At 38.4% G+C, this 13586-nt stretch overlaps 2 protein-coding genes across 5 annotated transcripts in view; one reads left to right on the forward strand and one right to left on the reverse strand.

The window, feature by feature from the left end:
* Positions 1–7068, forward strand: part of ZBED4 (zinc finger BED-type containing 4) — a 30942-nt gene extending 23874 nt beyond the window's left edge. The window contains exon 3 of the mRNA XM_034767261.1: positions 1726–7068. Coding sequence (XP_034623152.1) covers positions 2126–5647 — 3522 coding nt within the window. The 5' untranslated portion in view covers positions 1726–2125 and the 3' untranslated portion in view covers positions 5648–7068. The remainder of the gene's footprint in view (positions 1–1725) is intronic.
* A 4720-nt stretch (positions 7069–11788) lies between these two features.
* The window catches only part of ALG12 (ALG12 alpha-1,6-mannosyltransferase), a 124801-nt gene continuing 123003 nt past the window's right edge, over positions 11789–13586 (reverse strand). For all 4 annotated transcript variants that reach the window (XM_034767297.1, XM_034767307.1, XM_034767286.1 and 1 more), the window contains exon 10: positions 11789–12284. In XM_034767297.1, the coding sequence (XP_034623188.1) occupies positions 12053–12284 (232 nt within the window). In that variant the 3' untranslated portion in view covers positions 11789–12052. The remainder of the gene's footprint in view (positions 12285–13586) is intronic.

A 13586-nucleotide genomic window follows, 5' to 3' on the forward strand; every position in this document is an offset into this window, starting at 1 on the left:
TGCCTACAACTGAGGCCAAAAATCATGTTTACTGGGAGAGTTGACAGCTCTGTCAAAGCTTCTTGGTACCACAAACCTTTTCCTGTGTCACTACATTTGCCATGCAGATTTGTTACTCTGCCTTGTGTCCAGATAATCTTTGTATCCACCACATTGCAGAGTCTACAGAGAAGCCACCTGTATATGTGAAACACAGGCAGGGAGAATTAGCCAGGACATTTTTACAAACACATGTCCAAGCCTGCCTAAAATCTGTGCATTCTGTTGTGTGCCTTCCCCACACTGGGTGAATTTTAGCCCCTAAAAATGTAACTTACACAGACAAGAGTACATTTTGTAGTGTTAAGTGTCAGGTTTTGTGTTTGATCTCTCTCTAGCATTTAAATGCAGATTGATCTTAATCAGTGACATTTACTAGGAGTCAGCCAGGAGCTCTGCTCTCCAGCCTTGCTGCCAACCTCTGTTCTTCCCTCACCTTAACCATGTTTGGTAAACCCAGCACCTGAGTCACAGATTGACAGGCTTTCACAGATGTCAGACCAGAAGTGCTCTGATGAACCACAGGCAGTTAAGTCATAGGGAACAGCTGCCTTTGTAGCAGAATTTCAAGCTGTGGCCCATTACAACTTCAACTTCTGCTTCTGTGACCTTCTTAGTCCTTATTAGTAAGAAGGGGCAGGGTGATAGAGAGAATTGAAATTCAAGGTGTCAATATGGAAGCCTGCAGTTTTGCTAGAAAAGCAGCTGCCTCCTGTTGTGTCAGAGAAGGAAGTTGCTGACAGAGCCAAGCAGCTTCATTGGTTTTTGTAAAAAGAACAGGAGTACTTGTGGCACCTTAGAGACAGTTACTGCATTTAATTTAAAATAAATAAATAAATAAAATAAAATCAAAAGCGACTTGCATCCAAGATGAGGGGAGTGATGGAGGGAATTTTTGAGTTTGTGAGGACTGTGGTTGTTCTGCTAGAGGAACCCAAAGGTTCCAGAAAGCTGGATGCATTTCAAAGGATAAGTATTTCCTCATTAAAACTTAATAAATGTTTCTAAACATATTATATGGAACATTCAGTTGTTCTCTGAAGAATTATAACAAATTTGGAGATTGAATTCAATCACTGAAATGTGAAACAAAGCAAAACTAAAATCCCTAAGTGCAAAACTCAAAGCTAAAATAACTAGCGTTTCCACCTGTGTGCTCGAGTGAGAGTGAGTGAAAGTCCCCTGCTTTCCCCCCCCCTTTTTTGGGGGGGGGACATAGTAAACTAAAGGGCTTTTTTTGTGGGGGGGATTACGTATTAAATAAGCCCACTGTTTCTGGAAGTATATCTCAGGGATCGGCAACCTTTAGCACACGGCTCGCTGGGGTAAGCATCCTGGTGGGCCGGGCCGGTTTGTTTACCTGCCGCGTCCGCAGGTTCGGCTGATCGCGGCTCCCACTGGCCACAGTTTGCCGCTCCAGGGCAATGGGGGCTGCGGGAACTGGTGCAGGCCAAGGGATGTGCTTGCCGCCGCTTCCCGCCACCCCCATTGGCCTGGAGCGGTGAATCGCGGCCAGTGGGAGCCGCAATCAGCCAAACCTGCAGAAGTGGCAGGTAAACAAACCAGCCCGCCGTGGTGCTTACCTGGTGAACCGCATGCCGAAGGTTGCCGATCCCTGGTATATTTTAATTTTTCTTGTATTATAATAATCTGAACTGTTTAACATGGTTTTCTTTTTATTTCTAGATGGTGTGAAAGGATCATAATTACCTAATCAACATCAACAGAATGGCTTCCCTTGATGAAGAAAACAGAACATTCACTTCATAGGCTTATGTCTACAACATGAAATATTTAACAGTAGCTGTCTTTGAGAAATTAATTTGTGACCTGAGATCTCCTGGTCCCGGGAAGAAATTGAGATTTTACAAATTAGAGCTATAATTTTTCAGTACTTTTTTTTTTTGAGACTAATGATATTTAAATTTGCACAACAAAAATATAGAATACAAAACCCAAGGGTTATACTGATAAATTTTTGTTTGTGCATTACGCAGGATATATCATTTAAATTAAATTTTAAATCATCTTTACTTTTTATTTATTTCTTAATACATGAAGACTCGGCAAGAATAATTTGTCACCCATGGAAAAAAATAAGGCATATTCCCCAAAAATGGACAGTAATTTTGTGTTAGATAAAATCAACAACTTAAAAGTAGAGCAAGAAGATGATGGCATAAATAATTGTACTTTGGAAAGAATGGATATAAAAAACGAACATGAAGATTTGAAACATACAGACAGTAGTGATGAACAAGAAGTCAAAGAAAAACATTTCATCAATAACAATCCTGGCAAATATTTATCTACAGAAAATGAAGATGATTATGGATCTCTGTTTTCTCAGTATAGTAGTACTCTTTATGATGTAGCAATGGAAGCTGTGACACAAAGCCTCCTTTCTAGCAGAAATATAAGCTCCCGGAAAAAATCCCCTGCTTGGAATCATTTTTTTATATCCCCTCGAGACAGCACTAAAGCAATATGTATGTACTGTATGAAAGAATTTAGCAGGGGTAAAAATGAAAAGGACCTAAGTACAAGTTGTCTCATGAGGCATGTGAGGAGAGCTCATCCTACTGTACTTATTCAAGAAAATGGAAGTATGCCGGGTCTAGCTTCTCTTTCTTCACCTTCATTGTTACTGCCTGCTCAGTCTGCAGATGTTGGAGATTTAAGTGCTGTGTTATCGCCTATAAAACTGGTCAAGAAAATTGCTTCTAAGATACCATCTCCAGATCAAGGAATTGAGGAATCTGTTTCTATAGTCTCTTCTGAAGAAATATCAGACCTTTCAGTTTCTGAAAAGTGCATCAAAGAAGAAGTCATGGCTGGGTCATCTCCACCCCTACCCAACAATCAGTATGATGAAACTGTGGAGAATGTAGCAGAGAAAACTCTTCCAATTCCAAAGAGTACATCAGGTTCCAGAAGAAGATCTGCTGTCTGGAAACATTTTTATTTGTCTCCTTTAGATAATTCTAAAGCAGTTTGCATCCACTGCATGAATGAATTCAGTAGAGGAAAGAATGGAAAAGATCTTGGAACTAGTTGCTTAATAAGGCACATGTGGAGAGCCCATCGTTCTATTGTTTTGCAGGAGAATGGCGGTGGTACAAGCATACCACCCTTGTACTCTGCTCCTCCAACTTTATTGCCTTCTTTACTGCCCTCTGATGGTGATATGAATTCTGTGTCGTCCTCTCCAGGAAAACTGATTAAAGAATCAATGTCTGCTTCTTCCTCTCCAGATAGAATGGCAGAGGAGATCCATTCTACTCTCCCTTCTGGAGATGCTCTGGTGGAAGACTCATCGATGTTGTCAGCTGATGATATAGGTGAAGCCTCCTTAGTGTCTTCTCCTGAGAAGCAGTGTGACGGATTAAGTCCATTGATATTTGAACGTAGCTCTGTGTTTCAGCAAAATAAAAGGATTATGAAAAGGCTTAAATCAGAAGTTTGGCATCATTTTTCACTGTCTCCAGTGGACAGTCTAAAAGCTATATGTAGATACTGCAGTTGTATGATAAGTTGTGGAAAAAAAGGAGATGTAGGCACAAGCTGCTTGATGAGACATCTATATAGACGCCACCCTGAAGTGATTGGGAACCAAAAGAGTTTTATAGATGCAAGTTTGGCAAATTCTCCTTATGCTACTTTGGCTTCTGCAGAATGTTCATCCTCAAAATTGATTGACTTACCCACAATGGTTACAAATGGTAATCCAATTATATTTCCTGTCAATAGCAAGAAGACCTCAAAACTGTGGAATCACTTTTCAATTTGTTCTGCAGATTCAACTAAAGTAATATGTATGCACTGTGGACGTACAATAAGCAGGGGGAAAAAGCCAATAAATTTAGGTACAAGTTGCCTTCTAAGACATTTGCAGCGGTTTCATAACAATGTGCTGAAAACTGATGTTTCAGAGACAGTGTTGTCCTCTTCTATGGATAATCACAAGCCACTGAGCACAGAATTATTAGGATCTTCAACATTTGATGAAACCAATGACAAGTTTTGTGATTCTCACCCAGTTGCCAAAAAAATTACAAGTCTTGTAGCTGAAATGATTGCACTTGACCTTCAGCCATATTCTTTTGTAGACAACATTGGCTTTAACAGGCTGCTTGAATACTTGCAACCTCAGTATTCTTTACCTTCACCATCGTATTTTTCTAGGACAGCAATTCCAGAAATGTATGATAATGTGAAACAAATAATTATTTCACATCTGAAAAAAGCTGAAAGCGGAGTAATACATTTTACATCAGGAATATGGATGAGCAATCAAACACGAGAATATCTAACTCTTACTGCTCACTGGGTAACATTTGAGTCCTCATTTAGACCACAGTGTGAAGATTACCATTGTACAGCACTTTTAAACGTGTCACAGATTGATTGTGACTACAATGGCATCAGTATTCAAAAACAGCTAGAATATTGGTGGGAAGCCTGGATAACTTCCATTGGCCTTCAGATTGGGATTACTGTTACTGATAATCAAAGTATAGGAAAAACTTTAAATGAAAGCGATCATTCGAGTGTGCAGTGTTTTGGTCACACTGTTAATCTCATAGTAAATGAGGCGATTAAAAGTCAGAGAATGGTTCAAAATTTGCTTAGTATTGCAAGAAAGATTTGTGAACGTGTTCATCGGTCAGCAAAAGCAAAGGAGAAATTAGCTGAGTTACAAAAAGAATATGAGTTGCCCCAGCATCAACTTATTCAAGATGTTCCATCCAAATGGAATACATCATTCCATATGCTTGAACGCTTAATTGAACAGAAAAGAGCAATTGATGAAATGTCAATAGAGTGCAGCTTTAGGGAGCTGATAAGTTGTGATCAGTGGGTAGTTATGCAATCTGTGTGTCATGCTCTGAAACCATTTGAAGTTGCAAGTAGAGAGATGAGTACACACATGTCCACTTTAAGCCAGGTGATTCCAATGATTCACATACTTAACAGGAAAATAGAGATGTTGTTTGAGGAAACAATGGGCATTGACACCATGTTAAAATCCTTGAAAGAAGCTATGGCGAGTAGATTATCCAGCACACTTCATGATCCAAGGTACATTTTTGCTACACTTTTAGACCCCCGCTATAAAACATCCTTATTTACAGAGGAGGAGGCTGAACAGTATAAACTGGACTTAATCAGGGAGCTGGAAATATTGAGTTCTACCTCAGATGATGATAAACCTGTTTCTAATGGGTGTGATATAGGTTCACCATCTACAAACTCCTGTGGGGAGGATAATCTTTGGTCACTTATGGCTGACATGAAAAAATCAAAAGATCTAAAAGAGAAGGCAAAGTTACCAGAGGAAATGGTGCTCTCATACTTGGAGGAAGAAGTGCTTGAGCATAACTGTGATCCACTAACTTACTGGGATTTTAAGAAGTCATCTTGGCCAGTATTGTCAAAATTGGCTGTCAGATTCTTGGGTTGTCCACCAAGTATTGTTCCTTCAGAGAGATTGTTCAATACATCCAATGAAAACAGCAGCTTTAGTCAGTCAAGGCTAATGATTGAACACTTTGAAAAACTTATCTTTTTGAAAGTGAATCTTCCCTTAATATACTTCCAGTATTGAAACTAATGAACAAATTGCCAGACTAAAACTATTGTTGCTCACTGGATATTAAATATTTGGATTGTTAAATTGCTCCAGTAGGGGCCATGTATGACATCTAATCAGTGACTGTAATTCAAAATTTTAGTTTTGTCAGCTTTCATTAAAATGTCTACATGTGCCTTATTCATAGTTCTTCAGGCCAGATATTGTATATATGTTTTTTAAAAGTTCACACTAGAAATAGCCTGTCTTGTCAAATTATACATAATTATGTAGGTTTTAATCCATAATTGTAAATGAACTTAAAGCGCGGTCATTTGTTTTAATAGAATGGCAAAAAAGATGTAAACAGTTCTATTCTGTAGTTTTTTATTCAATTATGTAAAAACCATAAACCAGGTACTGTATTTTAGTTAAACATTGCTTTAATTGCAGCAAAATAGCTTTTGTAGCTGTCAAAAGAAAGCTGTACTTAAAAGGTGGAGTTCAAGCCATCTTTTTACTTAACAATTTTTAATTGTAAGCCCTAAAGTACTTAAAGGGTTATGAAGAATTATTATGGAAGATGTTTACTATGACAAGAAACTATTGACTTACTATTTGAAAATCTAACTAAATTTAGAGGTATTATGGAACATCAGTTATACAATAATCTGTAATAAAACTTCCCATGTGCTGTTCTCCTATTCAGGTTTTACATTGTAACTGAATTACAGAAATATTCTGAGTATTTATATAAGCTCTTTTTGGAACTTTTTATCAAAGTTTGTGAATGAATGCTTGTTGTTTAATGCAGTGTATGAAAAGGCAAGAAATTTAGTGAAAGATCTGATGTTCTAAAGCCTTTTTTTAATCTTTAGTGCATCAAAATTATAAGGGTTCCCTGGCGTAGAAATTGTGCCCTGGTTCCCAACATGATTACAGCCGGGTATAACAAATTGTCTTAAAGTTCCTAGGACAAAAATAACCAACTCTGATTCTGAAGAATAGCCTTATGGATATGGTGCACTGCTTAGAATTTTATGTAGTAGGGTTGATTCATAATTATTGGTGTCCATCATGCAAATGAGTAGGCCCTATCAAATTCACGGTCTATTATAGGATTTTAAAAATGATAAATGTCATGATTTCAGCTATTTAAATCTGACATTTCAGTGTTGTAATTGTAGGGGTCTTGACCCAAAAAGGAATTGTGGGGGGGTTGCAAGATTATTGTGGGGTGGAGGGGGGGTTGCAGTACTGCTACCCTTCTGTGCTGCTGCTGGTGGTGGCTACACCTGCAGAGCTGGGCAGCTGTAGACTTGGCTGGGAGCCCATTTCTGAAGGCAGAGCCGCCACCAGCCACACCGGAGAAGTAAGGATGGCATGATATGGTATGTATTGTATGGAGATATACCTATCTCAGAACTGGAAGGGGCCCTGAAAGGTCATTGAGTACAGCCCCCTGCCTTCACTAGCAGGACCAAGTACTGATTTTGCCCCAGATCCCTAAGTGGCCCCCTCAAGGATTGAATTCGCAACCCTGGGGTTTAGCGGGCCAATACTCAAACCACTGAGCTATCCCTCCATTGCCACCCTTCTGCACTGCTGCCTGCAGAGCTGGGCCCTCAGTCAGCAGCTGCCACTCTCCAGCTGCCCAGCTCTGAAGGCAGTGCAGAAGTAAGGGTGGCAATACTGCAACCCACCTAAAATAGCCTTGTGACCCCCTGCAACTCCCTTTTGGGTCAGGACCCCCAATTTGAGAAACACTGGTCTCCCCTGTGAAATCTGTATAGCATAAGGTAAAAGCACACAAGACCAGATTTCACAGTATGTGACGCATTTTTAATAGCTGTGAATTTGGCAGGGCCCTACAAATGAGTTGTTGTAGAACCCTCTAAACTTCAAAAATAGAGTAAAAATAGCCAGCATTTAAATTTTAAACAATGTTTTCCATGTTTTTCTTTCAACTACTAGAGTCATCTTCCCATTTCAGTTTGATTAAATACTTTTGGGAAGCAAGTCGTTCATTTGCCTATGACCTTTTAGAAAAATTGTAGTTTTGTTAAAATACTGTACCTATGCTAATCTAATTTTACATTTACTATGTTTTAGTGTATTTATAAATGGTGAACTCAGTTTCTGAAATTAAACATTTTATTTGCAATTTCTAGTGCTATTGAACACTGCCTTTTTCGTTTCAGAAAACCTGTAGAAAAACTGTTTAATCTGAGAATGAAACTGACTAAAATACATACAGAATCATATATTTTAGTACAGAACACTATATGGAAGGGAGATTAATTGGTATATTTAGCTCTCTGGATTTCAAAGGCTATATTTTGTAGCCCTTACGTTGAGTAGCGTCTTACTGCAAGTACTTCTAGTGCCTACTTGACCTGAGCAAGGGTTGCGGAGATATTCTCCCAGTGACTTAATAGTTACTACATGACATTTCCCAAAACATTTTGAAAATAGGCTATTAATGGAACAGTTAAAACTAAATTCTGTTCTCAACTATATGCACAATAACACCACTGAAATATGGGAATTATACTTGGCCGCCTGAGAACAGAATTTGTTCTAACCTAGTGCTTTCCCATCTGGGTCTGGTTCTTGTGCCTTCTGCATTTAAGTCCAGGTGGCTTTCTCCTCTACATTGCTTGGGCATCAGCACAGTGGGTCAATGAGAACATGCGAAAGACTGGGTCCCTGCTCAGTTCTAGTCTAAACTTCACTCAGGCTGGGAACAAGTCCTGCTCAGTCACTCTGAGAAGGATGCATGTGCAGTCTGGTCAGCACTAGAAGCTGTGACAGGCTTGAGTATGCTCAGAGTGGACAGAATCTTGTAAGTGTTTAGCAATTAAAATCTTTGAAGTCTGAGCATATCTGACCAGTAACTTTTCAAAGACCTAATGACCAAATTTAGGTGGATTTTCAAAGGGATGGCAAAAATCCCTGCTCTGAAATCCATCTCCTACCAAATTTCAAGTCCCTACTGTGAAGCATAGGGGAGGTAAATTTCTCAAAGAAAAGACTGCCAGAACTTTTTAGTGTAGGTAAAACGTATTTTTCCTTAGTCTCTTTCTTGGAAATGACTGAAAAAACTTTCCAAAATAAAGTTCAGCCTAAGGCAGAAACCCAGCATGAAAATTTCAGCCCAATTAGTTAAAGTTTGGCAAAGGAATAAGCAACAGAAAACAGTCATATAATGGAAGATGTCAAGCAGTGTTACCAGCTCCACCTATAATAAAATAGCTGAAATTAAAATTTAGGGTACTCAGATTTGATCACGTCATTGTAACTTTATATTAACAAATGCAATGCAATTCAACTATTATACACTGATGACACATTAAAAGGAACAGCACCCACTACTTGGGGGGGGGAGGGGGAGGAGAGGGACGGAATCTCAGGGCAAAAATACTATATTCCTTAGAAAAGCAATTTAGTGTAACATTTTAAGGTTAGGATTCTCATTAATGATGCATTTATTCCTGCCCCCCCTTGCTTCAACCAGTCATAGTGGCAAACTACATTTAAGACAAAGCTGTGACCAGTTGTGTAACCCACTAACAGTGAAAGCTGTGGTCAAACAGTCTTGCTTATATTGATATCATGCTTGGTTTGTGGTTTTGTTTTCTTATTGCAGTTTGAAGAATTAAACTCATTTGTGTAGACGGAATCTAAGCGTTCAGAACTACAAGTAAAAGCATGTAGGGGTGGTCGTCTTCTACTGTTTAAGTGTGCTGTGAAGAGCACTCCTAAATTTGGGAGGAAAGTAGGGCAAAGTTAGTTAACAGTGAGGATTCTTTTGCAGAGGCCTCCTCACTCTGCAGCAGAGGCATCCTCTGCTGATGCTAATCTGATAGTTTAAAAAAAGGGAAATTTCATCCACGAAAAAAAAGACATGATGAAGATAAGGTTGCAGCATATACGGGTAAGCTGGGTGTATATTTTTCCAAACTATCATCTCTGGCAAGATTTCACTGCACGAGGTTTATGTTACGTCATTGTGAACAGAGAATATTTTGAAAGAAGACATGGTCTGGTGTTCTTTAGAAACTAAAATGTTCTGGAAGCATTATGTATTAATTAACAATGTTACCTACAAGTTCAGATTTTACAGAAACTAACCAAAATGGCAAACTTTTTAAAGACCACTTTCAGTGTTTTAAAAAAAAAAAAATTGCAAAAAACCCACAAGGTTTGTGCCTGTACGCTGACTGATACATCAAGGAAGCAACACACAATGGTGCTATTTCTCCTCTGAGTATATTTCTAAACTTAAGGATAGCTGCAGCTTAGGTCAGAGGGCTTCTTAAAGTTTTTATCAAAAGCAACTAACCCAAAAACAAAATAAACCCCATACCTAGCCATTCACAAAAGTTGGAAAATTAGTTCATAAATTCAGTCAGCAATAGCTGAGTGCATCACCTATTTACTGACTTCTCACTTAAAGCTATCCAAAGGACCAAAGACTTAAGCCTAACTATTTAAAAAAAAAAAAAAGTAGTAAATAAATGGTGCAATACTTCCCACTTCAATTTATAGGAGTAGTTAGGGTGTTTGTTTCAGTGGCATGTTGTGGTACTGCACCCTTAATCTTCATTAATTTTTTTTTTTTTTTTTGAGTGGGAGAATATACTGAAGTCAATGGAAAGTTTTTCAAACTAAGGTTTCGTAGGTGTTAGATTATTTTTTGTTTAACAATACACCTGAAAACAGATGATTTTCTTCTAAATGCTGGTGCCTTTGAAGCTCTTTTGCAAAACTTTAAGACCAAAAAAATCTGAACTTTGATTTGGAAAGATGAATTCACTTAAATCTTTCCTTTGTGTTTTGTAAACTTACAGGCTTGCATATGTACTTTTTTCAGTGCATCCCATGCTATTTGATGCTTAGGATAGCTCTGGAGGGAGTTAGATAAGTTTTTTCTCAAAGGGAAATCAAATAGATGGCACTTCACCAGTGGCAATTTCAAGGGAGGCCAAAGACTGGATTAACAGGTTTTGCAGAATCAGCCTTGACAGAGTACTGCGTGGGAAAGCCTGAACTGCTACACTGGAGCAGGCTCCACCCAATATTATCAGTTCCTCCCATGCATGAGCACGGAATCTTACATGGGGGCTTAAGAAAAACACAAAATCCTAGAATTGTAAACATGCACTTCCATGAGTGGGAAGGTGAGCACCTGCTTCTTTTTCAGTGGGAAAATTTTTTGTTCAGTAAGAAATAGTTTACCTCTTGAATCTTCAGACAATAAGGAAGAATTACATATTCAATTGCTAAACTCCATCAAGCTTATACTTGTCACTGGCATTGAATTTTCGTATGCTGCTAGACCTCTCACCACACCATATCTAGTATGTTTAAGAAAACAAGATGTCACAATTGATACACCACATCCCTTGTTTACTTCAGTAGACTATGCAGGTTTACTTAGCAGGAATTACTGGTGAGAGGTGGTGGATTCAGTGCTGATTTTGATCATGTGTCTGTGTGAAAGCTTATATAGCTTAAAATCTAAACTGCATGAAAGCTGAGTGAATCAGTCTCAAAGTCTGATCTTTAAACACAAGTAGATATCAAACCTACACTATACAGTACATTTGTCTCCTAAATATGTTTTAGCCATATCCATTTGCAAAGTCTTCCTGGACAACTTAATTCCCTGAAATTTATAAAAATTAATGTTTTTATAGGTATGTGTCTTTATCACATGTCAAGCTAGTTTGGTTGGGAGGGGAAGAAGGATTATTAAACAAAATCCTAAATATTTTTCTCTGAAATCTAAGTTGTCCTTTCTCCATGTTCAGTAAGAATGTGATGAACCTGCTTTTAATACCCAGCTCTGTCTCAAGGTGGTGCTTGCCAAAAAGTACAATTGTTCTTCAAATGGATTCTTGTAACTTTAATTATTTAACAGATTACAAGGCACAATTATGTATAGTGACAAAGCTCCAATGAATGTGGCTTTGCTATAATACAAAATGAGATTATTAAAGTTTCACATAGCAATTTAGTGGGAAACATCACAATTTATACAGTAGAACCATCAAGTACATCTGTAATGCCCAAGGATTAAATACCACAGAACAGCATACGCCTGCTCCATTATATCTTTCATACCAGGCATTTAAAAACATGTATATATTGCATTGGTAATCAGGCCCAAACTAAATCCAATCAATTTATTTAATAATGCTGACCTCGAAGATACATACAATATACAGCTCAATCATGATGTGGATTGGATTTACATAACGTTGGAAAGCTTTCTGTAATTTATGTAATAAGCAGAGATTTAGGTAAATAAGTTAATCAATACAAAGATTGTATTTTTTCCACAGCTCCTGAATTGCGTTGTTAGAAAGGCAAACTGCAATTATTGTGGAGATTATCAAGCCATCAGTGAAGTTATGTCAAAAAACTTCTTTATGGTCAAGAAGAGCTAGTAAGCTTTTCTAACAGTATTAATTTTGGTTTTAAGTTTAAAGTAAAAGGAGGTAGTACGGTAAGGTTCAACCCAATTCTACTGATGCCTGATACATGTGCAAGTGGGCGATGGGTTGTCTTGTAATGAGATATTTGAATGGGATCCATTTCCATTAGAATGTGTGTATAAGACAACATCAACTGGTCCCCAGGTTTAACATCTTCCCTTTTGTCATACCTGTAAGGAGTATGCAGTAGATTTATTTGCATTCTTTTCAGAACATACTAAACTTCTGCTAGTTATCTGCATAGACATGTACTATCAAAAACAACATAAAAGGAACAAGATTCTCATTATGTTTCATTATGTAAGCCACAGAAATAAGTAATAATGTTTAAAGGAAGTCAAACATTGCATTAGCAATTCTTCCTGCTGCTACTAGGGTAGTCCATAGAGATCTGTGAGCTGCTCATAGTATATTTCCTCTCTGCCCCTCTATTTGAAAGTTGTGGAGAAAAGGTTTACAGTGAGGCCTATGATTTGCAGGGGAGGGGGAGTGGGCTAGCTTTCATTAGGGTCTGACTTATTTCTGGGAGAACTGGGATAGGCTGCAGAAGGGGCACTCTCCCATTGCTGGCAGGCAGTTGCAGTGGGAGGCCCCACATCATGATGGTGCTGAATCATCTTCCCCCTGATAAAATGAAGAATTGCCTACTGGTTAGGGCTCTAGTGTAGGACTTGGGAGTCCCTGCGTTCCATTCCCAGCTCTGCCACAGGCTTCCTGTGTGACCATGGGGCCAGAGTTACAAAGGGATTTAGGTGCCTGAAGATGCAAATTGGTACTTGGCATGATTTACAGAAATGCCTACGCATGCATGTGAAGCGCCTAACCTGCTGAGGTACTTATGTAAATTATACTAGGGCCTAAATCTTCAAAGACATTTAGATGCCTAACTCTCAGTGAAATCACCAGGAGTTAGGTACCTAAATACCTTTGAGGATCTAGGCCACATTGCCTATCTGCATCTTTAGACACCTAAATATCTTTGGTCATCTGGCCACTTGTTGGGTCATTCCTCAGTTCCCCATCTGTACAATGGAGATGACAGCCCACCACCCAGGGCTGTTGGGAAGATAAATACATTAAAGGAGGATAGATAGAAACATAGCATGCCCATGAAAATATAATAGCCCTAAGGGAATGCTATTTTTTTAAGTAAATGATTCAGGTTAAATCATAACCTTCACGAGACTGTGTACCATGATGCATTAGGTTCCACATAGTGGGAAGATAAGAAATATTTATATTTTCACATTATATGTGTATCTTTTCCATTGTACATAAATGATTCATAAAGATAAATCTTTTAGCTAGTTTCTAAAGTTATGTTTAAGTTACCAATTTGCATCCCTTGTGTAATTAGAGTTCCCACTTCTACACCTTGCAACAATGCAGCAAGGAAGAAGGAATGAACAAACTTCCTTATGTGTCAACTTATATGTCCACCAATCCATCTAAGTTGTTTCTTCCCTGGTGGG

The sequence above is a fragment of the Trachemys scripta genome, chromosome 1 (genome assembly GCF_013100865.1).
Source record: "Trachemys scripta elegans isolate TJP31775 chromosome 1, CAS_Tse_1.0, whole genome shotgun sequence".
In the NCBI taxonomy this organism is placed as follows: Eukaryota; Metazoa; Chordata; order Testudines; family Emydidae; genus Trachemys; species Trachemys scripta.